Source organism: Semicossyphus pulcher, unplaced genomic scaffold, assembly GCF_022749685.1.
Source record: "Semicossyphus pulcher isolate SPU_LCO1_2020_fin unplaced genomic scaffold, fSemPul1.0.p SCAF_5, whole genome shotgun sequence".
NCBI classification, from domain to species: Eukaryota; Metazoa; Chordata; class Actinopteri; order Labriformes; family Labridae; genus Semicossyphus; species Semicossyphus pulcher.
Genome location: NW_027211726.1, coordinates 5,687,778 through 5,699,982, shown reverse-complemented (window position 1 = coordinate 5,699,982; position 12,205 = coordinate 5,687,778). Strand labels below are relative to the sequence as shown.

At 41.7% G+C, this 12,205-nt stretch overlaps 1 protein-coding gene across 2 annotated transcripts; it reads right to left on the bottom strand.

Moving 5' to 3' along the window:
• Positions 1-2,549: 2,549 nt before the first annotated feature.
• On the bottom strand, positions 2,550-11,546 carry LOC138608344 (tubulin beta chain-like). Of its 2 annotated transcripts, XM_069680908.1 has the most exons (5): positions 11,414-11,546; positions 5,683-5,791; positions 4,475-4,585; positions 4,082-4,326; positions 2,550-3,884 (listed from the first exon to the last, which is right to left on the bottom strand). In XM_069680908.1, exons 1-5 carry the CDS (start codon positions 11,468-11,470, stop codon positions 3,072-3,074), a joined length of 1,335 nt encoding a protein of 444 aa, XP_069537009.1. In that variant the 5' UTR covers positions 11,471-11,546; the 3' UTR covers positions 2,550-3,071. The 2 variants fall into 2 exon arrangements, with proteins under 2 accessions (XP_069537009.1, XP_069537010.1); XM_069680909.1 differs by lacking the exons at positions 5,683-5,791; positions 11,414-11,546 and having other exon boundaries at positions 4,082-4,321; positions 4,475-4,519.
• Between the last annotated feature and the right edge of the window lie 659 nt (positions 11,547-12,205).

The following is a 12,205-nucleotide window of genomic DNA, read 5'->3' as shown; positions in this document are numbered from 1 at the left end:
TTTTTCTAGTGCTTGTTGCCTAAACCACCAGCTCATCCTGCACTAGATTTATGAAATTTGCCACACATATGTATCATGCCTAGACTTACAAAAAAGCCTTTTGGACCCATATTGTAAAACCAACAGGAAGTCCGCCATTTGAACTTTTTTGTGAGAAATGGCGCAAAAACAGTGTTTTTCAAATTTCCAGTGATCATATTTTAACTAACTCCTCCTACTGCTTTCATCCGATTCACCTCAAATTCATCCTGTATACAGAGGAGAACTTAATGAGGAAGAGTGATCAAAAACTTGTACAAACCTCAAAGGGCTTGGCTGTGGCGGCTCGTCAAAGTTCCATGTCTCGCCATGAAACAGGAAGTCGCTATAACTCAAACATACAGGGGCTTACCTGCATGCCTTAAAGACTTGCTGAGTGTTGATACTTTTCAGGTCTGAAGTGTTGAGAGTGTGTTGGCGGTATCAGCAGCAGTAAGCTAACACTGTTAGCGACCTCTGTCTGAGCTCCTGGGTCTTACCTGACAGCACGGTGCTGCTGTCCTCGGTCCTGAAGTTAAAGCTGAACTTTTCCATTTGGGGTGCTGCCGCTGTCCAGGGTGCTGATTCTTGGTCTCAAACACTGGTGTTGTTCTCTGTTTTGTATCATTATAAATTGAATATATTTGGGTTATGGCTGTAGGTCAGATAGGAATTCACACGTGACGCCGGGCTCTGGAAACTTTCCTCATATTTTAGAGACTTAACTTTAACAATCCTGTGTGTCAGCCCTTCAGTATTTACTTCAATATCACAGAAATATGATTGTGTTTTTGTAAAGAAAAAAGGAGTTTTGGGGTGCTTGCATTCACAGTGAAACTCTGACACTTGCTGGAGGATAAGACTCAAAAAGCAGTAATAACAACAAATAACACAAGGGTATTTTTTTTCCTACAAATGCCTTTTAATTTCTCACAAATGTTTCACAGTCACTGGGGTCCCAGTTCAAATTGTTTCATGGGAATTAAAAAAGATACAATCAATAAACAGACAGATATAGGCAGACATACAGACAACATGGCTAATATCACTTACTTTGATTTTAATGCTGAAGGTTGTGGCTCAGACTGAAACATGTAAACGTGTGCATTTCTTCAGAGGACGAAACATTTTATTAGCTGAAATAAAAAACTGTAAAATTTGATTTTACAAGTTTTTTTAAATGGACCAAAACTGAGCTGTAGATGCAGAAAAAGCTAAAAAGTGTCGCTGTGATGTGATAAATATAAAAAGTGAGTTCTTTTCATGATTTTAACACTTTAAAAAGGTCATAAAATCATTCTTTTTGTGTCGAAGGTTCCCTAACAGTGAGGAAAACCGTTCAGGCTGATGCTCACACAGTTCTATGACCTGACCTGTGTTCTGTGTATCTGCAGAGTGTGATCCTCCTCATGACGTTGGCTGGCGTCTGAGGAGAATCCTGCTACTGCGGCTGTCAAAATGTATCTAATACAATCTTTTTGTTTTGTGCAGAATTTGTAAATGCGGGCTCTGCAACAAAACAAACCTTTAATCTTGTTTCTCTTTGTTTACTCTATGGCACTAATGTGTTAATTCACTGGGTTGTAATTTTGGAGGATGTGTTTTACCCACCACACTTTTAGTTTTTCTTCCTCTAAGCAACAGTCTTGTAACACAGTTATTGAGATTGTTTGCTGATCATTTTACTCATGCGTCAGAGAGGAAACAAATACTAACAGTATTCTAACCTAAAATACTAGAATTCACATTTATTTCTGAGAGTAAAAGCTGACAAAGTAAAGAACACTGATTACATGAATTAACACTGACAATGGCCTGATTTGATCTCTCTACAGTTTACTTTAATATGACTTGTTCCTCGACAACAGCTAGTCACAGCTAGCATGGTTGTAATACTTTAAGTGCTTAACACTGAACACAAACTAAATCTGTGCTGCACATTAATGGATGTCAAATACTGTTTTTAATGTAAAAGTTAAAGTATCAATTATATTTGGCAAAATTTACAAGCTTGAGTGATTTCGATATTACTTTTAAAATCAGTTATTTAAAGTGATAACCTCGAAGATTTTCATGTAAATAAATGTCTGTTGAGTCTCTATCGCCGAATGAGGTAACACAATGGTGATTGAGCCTATGGCCCACTGATGAAAGCCTTTGCATTTGCAGTATTACAGACTGGGTGTCTGTGGCGACATTCCCGGAAAAAATCACAAGCGGCGCCCACTTAGTGACGTGTTTTCCATCAGCCAGCAGTGGTTGGTCTGCCAGAGAGGGTAGGCGGAGCTAAGCGGCTGCTTTTCCAGTCTCTGCAAGTGTTGCGAGTAAACAGTAATCTACTATGGCTGAACAAACAAAGAAAAGATGGATGACTACAGATACAACTTCAGAAATAAGTGAAAATCCAAAGAAAAAGAAACAAACTCGACGCTCAGATGAAGCAAACAGTCTGAAAAGGAAAGCGACCGTCAGCCAGGAAAATCAAGAGTTACAACCGGAGCTGACCGTGGACGTCACACATGCAACAACAAACCAACCAACAACCACTGCAATTACCGTTTATCCCCAGAGGTGCCACCAAAGAGAACGAAACTGAGATCTTCGAGATTTTCACTTTAACTTCACAGTATGAAGGGTGGTGAATGTTTTCCTATCAAGTTCTTTTTGCTTCCTGTATCTTGTGTAGAAAAATGAAGAGGAATGTCTGGTTTCAATGTTTGCTAAAAGAATTTGGGAGGATAGTTCAGACAAACCGTCTTTTTTTGGTGTCACAATTAACTGAACACCATGGCACATTAATTTGGTCACGCATTTCTGATCCTGTTTTTTTTTTTATCCCGCTTCTCTTTCACTTCACATTTCTTTCTAACATTTCAATCCGTCCTTTAACAAACTCAGACCGTCGTGCTTCGCCAACCACTCGTCCTTATTCGCTCTGCTACATTCTTTCATTTTACATCACAAGATTTTTCTCTTTTCACTTTTTTAAGGATTTTTCTCTTTTTGGTAATTTTCTTCTCCAGCACAAGTTGCATCATTTTTTCATTACTTCATTAGGCATCCTCCTCCACTTCCTCCTCAAACTCCCCCTCCTCCTCGGCCGTGGCGTCCTGGTACTGCTGGTACTCGGACACCAGGTCGTTCATGTTGCTCTCCGCCTCGGTGAACTCCATCTCGTCCATGCCCTCGCCCGTGTACCAGTGCAGGAAGGCCTTGCGGCGGAACATGGCGGTGAACTGCTCAGAGATGCGTTTGAACAGCTCCTGGATGGCCGTGCTGTTGCCGATGAACGTGACGGCCATCTTGAGGCCACGTGGCGGGATGTCGCACACGGCCGTCTTCACGTTGTTGGGGATCCATTCCACGAAGTAGCTGCTGTTCTTGTTCTGGACATTCAGCATCTGCTCATCCACCTCCTTCATGGACATGCGGCCACGGAACACGGCGGCCACGGTCAGGTAGCGGCCGTGGCGAGGGTCGCACGCCGCCATCATGTTCTTGGAGTCAAACACCTGCTGGGTGAGCTCGGGCACGGTCAGGGCGCGGTACTGCTGACTCCCCCTGCTGGTCAGAGGGGCAAAGCCGGGCATGAAGAAGTGCAGACGGGGGAAGGGAACCATGTTGACGGCCAGTTTCCTCAGATCGGCGTTGAGCTGGCCGGGGAAGCGCAGGCAGGTGGTCACGCCGCTCATGGTGGCTGACACCAGGTGGTTGAGGTCGCCGTAGGTGGGCGTGGTGAGTTTGAGCGTGCGGAAGCAAATGTCGTAAAGAGCTTCGTTGTCAATGCAGTATGTCTCATCTGTGTTTTCTACCAGCTGGTGGACTGACAGCGTGGCGTTGTACGGCTCCACCACTGTGTCCGACACCTGGAGACACAGAGACAGGGGACGTCAACAGCTGGCTGACAGCAAATCAATATTCTCTACACATCTGCTGATTTACCTTTAAACATTTTATTTAACTCAAAAAACAAAAGAGACATTAATAATGAGGTCAAATATGGTGATATCTAATATGCAATGGTGTTTTAACAGAGGCCATAGGAGACTGTCTTGTGTGTTACCTTCGGAGAGGGCACCACGCTGAAGGTGTTCATGATGCGGTCGGGGTACTCCTCCCTGATCTTGCTGATGAGCAGGGTGCCCATGCCGGAGCCGGTGCCTCCTCCCAGGGAGTGTGTGAGCTGGAAACCCTGCAGGCACTCACAGCTCTCAGCCTCCTTCCTCACCACATCCAGGACCGAATCCACCAGCTCGGCCCCCTCCGTGTAGTGACCTTTGGCCCAGTTGTTTCCTGCTCCGCTCTGACCTGCGGAGTAAAAACAGAAGGTTTCTTTTCTGTCCTGCCATCCACTCACAAACCACAACTTGAGTCAGTCAAATCCAGGTACACCAAGAATGTATCCTTCAACTGGAGACTCCATGATCTGTGTTTTGTCTCCTGTTGCTGTTCTTACCGAACACAAAGTTGTCCGGTCTGAAGATTTGTCCAAAGGGTCCCGAGCGGACCGAGTCCATGGTTCCTGGTTCCAGATCCACTAGGATGGCTCTGGGCACGTACTTCCCCCCTGAACACACAAAAACAACGTGTCAGCTCAGTGCGTCATGTGATGTAAAATAGAATTCAACTTGAAGAAGGGGAATCTATTACACTGTTTTACATAAAGGACTATTCCTGTGGATCAACACTGTAGCTTTAAACCGTATTTGACTGTTTCTGATAAATATTATTTTTTTTTTAGAAGCCAGGTTGTTGTGAAATTCTCACTCAGTAATGAGTATTATAAAGAAAGGAACCAGCTACGCAGTCTAACAGCTGGTGTTGTGAGGACGTAGTACGGCATGTGGCCACTAGATGGAGTTAAAGTCCATAAAATTGCAGGAAGCAGCTGTCAAACCTCCACAAACTTCATTTTGTTGTACAATTAAGTACTTTTTCTCTAAAAGTAGCAAACATGTTGCCCTTTGAGGTCTTTTTATTAATGATTAAGGAGTATTTTAACTTATTCTCAGTAATACTGCCTCACAGCAAAGGGACAAACTTTAGATTTTCTTTCTTTCTTTAGCTGTAGTTGAGTAAATCTGCGACATTTGGCTGCTCATACATAAAACTGCCATGTTACACATAAGTTGACATAAAACCAGTGAGCACAATTGGAACATTTAAATGGTTACATCATACATACATACATATTATAGTGTAAATAGTGCTTTAAAGGATAACTTCAACCTAGACCCTATTGTTATAATAAGTGTCTGAGAGCACTGTACTCCGACACAACTAACGGCACTTCTCCCTCTTCGTCTTCGCCTTCTCTCACTCCTTTCTCCTTCTTCCTGCAACAACTACGGTCTCACGCGAGATTTCAGCGCGAGACCTCTCCGTGAGCGAGACTTGGTTACAGACAACAACAGAGAGTATAAGGTAAAGTAGCATGGCTGCCACAGTGCTGTCAGACACTTATTATAACGATCTGAGCCTGTCAGCAGCAAAAACAAGCGCTTTTAGTGGCTGTATTGACTGGCTTGACGTGGTGTAAACTAATAGCTCTAGTTTTATATCCATCTTCTTCCATGCTGCTGCAGTTATTCCGTGTCTCCACACAGGGACGTCCCAGCTCGTCCTATCAAACACACACCTCAGAGTGTGTCAGGAGGGTCTTACCAGTGGCCTCGTTGTAGTACACACTGATCCGGTCCAGCTGCAGGTCGCTGTCTCCATGGTAGGTTCCTGTTGGGTCAATGCCATGCTCGTCGCTGATCACCTCCCAGAACTGCACACAGAAACACACAGGCCAATACATCATCAGTAAAGAGGCTGTGCACTGTAAGGGGGGGTTTGTTTAGTGATGGCCTCTCACTTTGATTTACCTGCATGTGTTAAAGTCTAGACACTTTAAAACAATAATTCTTACTGTGGGCTTTAACCCTGAACCTCCATCTGCAGCTTTAGTCATGATCAAGTTTCTCAGTCACAGTCTTGGAAACATGTCTTAGAGAGATCTTTGTGTGCTGATTATGAGCATGACTGCAGGCCTGAGTGGGGAAAGAGGAGAGCTGTTTACAATCACTGCTCTGTGCTTCACACAAACATCTGATTACCTGCTGCAGTCATGAGATCACCTAAAAAAAGAAACATGTTCTGTAACATCTCCTGCTCGAATCTGGTTAGAGAAGCTTTCTGCAGGCAACAGTGGCCTTGTGGTGAACGGAAATCTCTGTTTTATTATTCTTCAATCATCGATTTCATGGAGCAAATCCACAATATCATGTGGTGTGATTGTGCAACCAGGCAGAGACCCACAATTTGTTCTTTCCAACCCGCCGGCTGTTTGGAATTAAAAGGGACTGCAGCTTTGATCCAGATCACCAGCTAAAAACAATTTAAATCATCTGCTAGATTTGTAAAGTAGCCAGGAACAACTGTGTAACAAATAAGCAAAGAAGCATGTTTAACAATTACTTTGATTATGGTGTTACTTAATTAACACATTAATGCGGTGTTGAGCGCTGTCGCCTCACAGCTAGAAGGTTCTAGTTCGAATCACGGTTCTGTGTGGAGTTTGCATGTTCTCTCCGTGCATGCGTGGGCTCACTCCGGCTTCCTCCCACAGTCCAAAGACATGCTCGTGAGGTTCACTGGTGACTCTAAACTGCTCGTATGTGTGAGCGTGAAAGGTTGTACCCCGCCTCACAACCAGTGACAGCTGGGATAGGCTCCAGCCCCCCTGCAACCCTTAACAGGATGAGCAGTAGATAATGAATGGACGGATTTGATGTAAAAATGTTGGAAAATTTATGTTGTGTCTTTATAATAAACAGTAAGATATATCTCAGGAGGCCAACATAACATTAAAAATACAATTTCCAAGATTTCAATGGCTGTGCTCTTGAGCGCCTCCCACTGGCAATAGTCAGTCATTACAGGAGCACTCTTCCCAGTTTAATTGCTGGCTGATGGAAAACGCGTCACTAACTGGGCGCCACTTGTGTTTTCGCCACAGACACCCAGTCTGTAATACTGCACATGCAAAGGCTTTCATCAGCGGGCCATAGACTCCATAGTCACCATTGTGTTACCTCATTCGGCGATAGATAGAGACTTAACAGACATTTATTTAAATGAAGAAGTTTGAGATTGTTACTTTAAGTAATTCTGAAACGGCCCTTTTTAACTTTTTAGTTATTTTGTCAATATACACTCACCGGCCACTTCATTAGGTACACCTGTACAATCTAATGCAGTTCAATACAACAGCACTGCCATGGATTCTGCTTCTATCAAGTTTAGGTTTTATTGACTTTGTTTTTTTGAATTTAATTGTTTTTATTACTGAGGCCATAGTTTAAAGGTGCTGTTGTACTGAACTAAATTATAATGAAATGTGTCGCTAATTTTTTGTCCTCACCATTTACATACATGAGGGGCCAGAGTATCAGAAACACCTCTGAATATAATGCAGCTCAGCACAGCCCCATCACCACTTATGATCTTGACGCTGAAATATGATTGAATTAACACTTGAATGACAGCTTAGAAAAACAGCCTGTACATTACAGGCAACATTAAAGCAAATCGTATGGCTGAGCTGGTGTACAGGATTATATTAGATTTTTCAGGTGTACCTAATGAAGTGGCCGGTGAGTGTATATCTCTTTTAATAATGAGCATTACTCTCTAAAGGAAAATCTCCTCCTGCTACATTTTAATGTACGTCTCGATGCCAAACTTTGCCATGTTTTAATGTAAACACAGCGGCCCTTCTAAGCTGTGTGCCATAAATGTCTGATTTTGTGGGAACTCGGATCCAATGTTTCTTTTTGTCTCACTCACACACCTACTCACACCTAACGAGCATGTCTTTGAACTGTGTGAGGAAGCAGGAGTACCTAGAGGGATGCACGGGGAGAACATGCTAACTCCACACAGAAAGGATCCCTATGTTAAACTGAGAGGGTTACATAACCAGTTAAACCTAGAGTAAAAGTTTCTACTTGCTGCTTCTAATTTGCAGAAAGTCTCTAAACCGAACAGGACAAATGTTTCTTAATTAAAAGTCACAGGATGTCTCATCTTCAACATGAGTTTAGCTTGAGATCAATATCCTGTAAGTAGCTCATAGGAGGATATTTCACTTGGATTTTTAAAGCTTATCACACATGAACACAAACTTTGGTTTCAACACGCCCTCTAAAACTTTAAAAGAACTTAAACTCCCGTTTTCCTTTTGCCTTCGGAGGGTCTGAGAAAGATCTTTCTCAGAGGATTCAGTCGGTCCTGTTTCTACAGGCCGAGACATTAACGCCAAACTCAGTTAAGACACCAGCGCACACTGTCACACCAGCTCAGTCAACTGACCCTAATCTGTGCCATGGACTGTGTGTGTGTGTGTGTGTGTGTGTGTGTGTGTGTGTGTGTGTGTGTGTACAGAGAGGAGGGTGAGATAAGCAGGGGGAGGTTGGCATGTCTGTGTGTGGGGGGGGGGAGAGAAAAAGGGGGAGACTGGTGGGCAAGAAGATCCCATTTTATTAATCTTACTACTTCGGCTGTCCCTGGATTCACCTCCTGTGATCAACACGGCAACAAGGTGAAGTTTAGTGGAGAAGATTTGGGAAAAAGTAACTTCTACAGCTTTAAATGTGCAAGAAAAAACTATAAGAAAAACATATTATTTACACAAAAGTAAAGACGACTTTATATGCAAGTGATAAGAAATAGCAAAAGGTGAAGCTAACAGGTGCTATGACCCCTCTAAGCTAATCACTCACTGGATCATACCTGTTTCTCAGCAACGTAACAGACCCGCGCTGATTTTTGGTTGGAGCTAGATTGTGTAAGCAAGCGAGTTCACGCAGAGTTAATCCATTGTTAAATGAGGATGACCTCAGCCCCACTAAGTCCTCTGTAAATACACCCGTCTTCACTGATCAGGGCCATTGAGAAGTGCAGTCAGAGTCGCCACATATGTTGCTGCCACACCTCATTTTGTTGCACCAACTGCCCCGGGGAGCGCCTGCAGGAGGGGTGTGTGACAGGACAAATATATATAGTGCAAATAGAAGCTACATACCCTTTCAGATTATATTCATCAGAAGTGTTTCTTCAGTGCAAAGCTTTCAGTGTTTGAGTCCTGCTTCTTATGCAGAAATAACGAATCAAAGCTTGCCTACTCTAGAGCTGCAATGCTGTCGATTAAAGAAAATGATATACCTACTATTTTGATATTTAATTTGATCAAGCAACACTGTCAAATATTAGCTGCTTTCATCTTCTTAAATGTGAGGATTTGCTCCTTTTATTTGTCATCTATGACAGTAAATAAAGAGTGTTTTGGTTTGGACTGCAGGTTGGACAAAAGAAGCAACATCAAGACACGTCAGGCTGTGGGACATGGTGATTCAGATCCTCCATGATGTTGACATTTGGTGGAATAAATGATAAATTAATGGTGACAAAGCAGATTAATCGATGATGAAAACAATTGTAAGTTGCAGCCCTAACATTTGACAACTAGTTTATTCTATAAAATCTTTATTTAGATTAGAGTGGCGTCTTCAAACTCCTTGTTTTGCCTGACAAACAGTCTAAACCCTCATTTCAAAGATATTTCATTGATAATCCAATCACATATGCACCTCTGAGAAGTAAAGGTTGGTCTCGTTTCACTGAAAAAAATAATTGACTATCAAAAGTTGTTGCAGATTAATTTCCATCTGATGACATATCAGTGAATGGCTGCAGCTGCTGACCGTGTATCTCTGGGAAATGTAGTGTTGAAAGACCACAGGACATTTAAAGCTCTGCAGCTAAAATGCTGATAGAACACATATTTTTCAGATAATCGCCTCATGTTCATGAGTCACTGGTGGTTCGGGGGCCTGTGCATGTGATACACTGGAAAAGCAGCTATTTAAAACAACCTCATCTGTGCTTTCAGAGCAGACACTGGGCCACTTGTTATCTATCCCCCTGCACCCCCTCCGGCTGTGTTCCTCTCCTCTGCCTCAGCAAATTTCTCTTTCTTTTCACCCTCTTCACTTGTTTTGTTTTTTTTCCTCTCCCTTTTCTAAATGACAAAGAGAGTCCGGCTCACCAGGCGGCCAAGACAGCAGCTGGCCCTGCGTGTCTGCTTCATTATTCATGGATCAATGACTTCAGACTCTGTTTTGTCAACAGTTCCAAATCCGTCAATTGTCACTGTTCATAATATGCATAAACACAATGCACAGATTACTCTTTAATTATCCCACACATACAGTATCACAACACAGTTCCTTGAAGCTGACGGGTATTATATGGTATCACTTTGTGGTACTTTTATAATCACATTACTAGGATGTTACTACAGAGATTTAAGCTACTGTTTCTGTCTCATACTTTGTAAAATCTTACGGCGTTGCAGGTAGTATTTTTGTTACAGTAGAGTTAAAGCTCCTTTGAGGAACTTTCGGTTTGTGTTGATTTTGGCGCCCCCTGTGGACAAAGCCGTACTTCTTATCTCTTTGCTGATTTTGTGCTGTACATGCTTAAGTGGTGGTTTTAAACAAAAAATCTCATCCTGCTTTCTCAGTCATATGTACGCACTTTAATGTTTGCCCTGGAAAACGTAAACAAAGGCAGCGTGCAGTTAATCGCTTTGTCTGACACCTACCACCCGCCAGCAGTTTCAGGCATTAAAAACTACTACAGAAATAATCGATCTCGTCGCTGATGGTCTGGTTTTGCTTTTGTAGGTCGTGTAGAGTAATCACAATTATTTTCATAACCAGATAAAAACTCCTCACAGGAGCTTTAAGTAAGTAAGATTTCCTATTTAATTTATATTTTGACTTGGAGTTAAAAGATTTATTGAATAGTTGTGCACTAGTGCATTTGCCTTGTTACAACTATTGACTATAAATTGAATGCGCCTATTTTCTTCTATAGGTACCTTACATTGAAACCAAATAAATGTTATGCTAGTAAAGCTAGAAAACAAATTATATTAATGTATATGAAAGACTGTATATTCAACATTTGGGATGAAGTACACCATGAAGTATACCTTCTGAAACTAAAATCTAAAACCTGAAGATTTGAACCCAGTCAGACACTAGTGAAGGATGATCAGATTACATGGTTTAAATGCTTGAGTGCAAACAATAGGGCTGCACTGTCTGGTCCTGCTATATACAAAAATGTATCACTGGGTGTTTTTTGGTTAATAATAAACAACTAGACAAAACTACAAACTAGGCAGTTGATTTTATCTTTTAAATTACGATAATTATTTTCTAAAACTGTTAACTCCAAAGATAAGACAGGGCTCTAAAGTTTTAAGAATTTAATTATTATCAAAACTGGAATAAACAAAAAAAAAAAAAAGAGTTCATTTGTTCAAACTATTTCTTCCTACCTTAGCACCAATCTGGTTTCCGCACTGGCCGGCCTGGATGTGCACAATTTCCCTCATGATGGATGGTAGTTCGTGATAAAAGTGAAGTGTGGAGGAGATAACGTGAAACTGTTGACCTACTGACTAAACACAGACAGATCTGACAGACAGTCTGGAGAGACTACGGGCTGCTGTGAGTACTACAGGCGGAGCTAAAGTTTTGGGACGCAGCCATCATGCTGATGACGAGTATGATTGGCTCTTCTCGCTGTCGCTCCGCCGCTGATTGGCTGAAAGGACCGCTTTCCAAAGGGGTTTCCTGGGCTCAAAGGCAAGGACCGGAAGAGGAGAGGGAGTGCCGGGGTTTGTCATCACTGCCCCGTTGGAGCTTCACAAACCTCAATAAAACAATGCAGAATAGAATAGAAAATTATAGAATAGAATAGAATACAATGAGGTCGTAGGTCAATTACATTTTTATTATGCGTTAAAATAAGGCAGCACAATTTACATTTAATTTACACAATAAATAAAATAATTAGTTAGGTAGACTACACCTAAGAAGGCTATTTATTACTTATTAGTGCAATGGAAAGAATAATAAACCTGGTTTAATATTTAAAATAAACATCGTCCCGTAAATGTAAAACTGAAATCGAAAAAGCCCCTATAAAGTAAATATATGGCCTGTGATTTATTGGACATTTATTTTTAACTTATGTAAGGTATTCAATATATTACTATTTATTAAGGGCAAAAAATTATAAGAGGGGAGAGCAAAATTATTGGTAAAAAATGTAATTTTTTCCATGA

Coding starts and splice junctions, on each gene's coding strand:
- LOC138608344 (XM_069680908.1), bottom strand. CDS start 11,470: ATGAGGGAAATTGTGCACATCCAGGCCGGCCAGTGCGGAAACCAGATT. Junction 5,792..11,413: donor GAAACCAGATTGGTGCTAAG/GTAGGAAGAAAT, acceptor TTCTGTGTGCAG/TTCTGGGAGGTGATCAGCGA. Junction 4,586..5,682: donor GTACTACAACGAGGCCACTG/GTAAGACCCTCC, acceptor TTGTGTGTTCAG/GGGGGAAGTACGTGCCCAGA.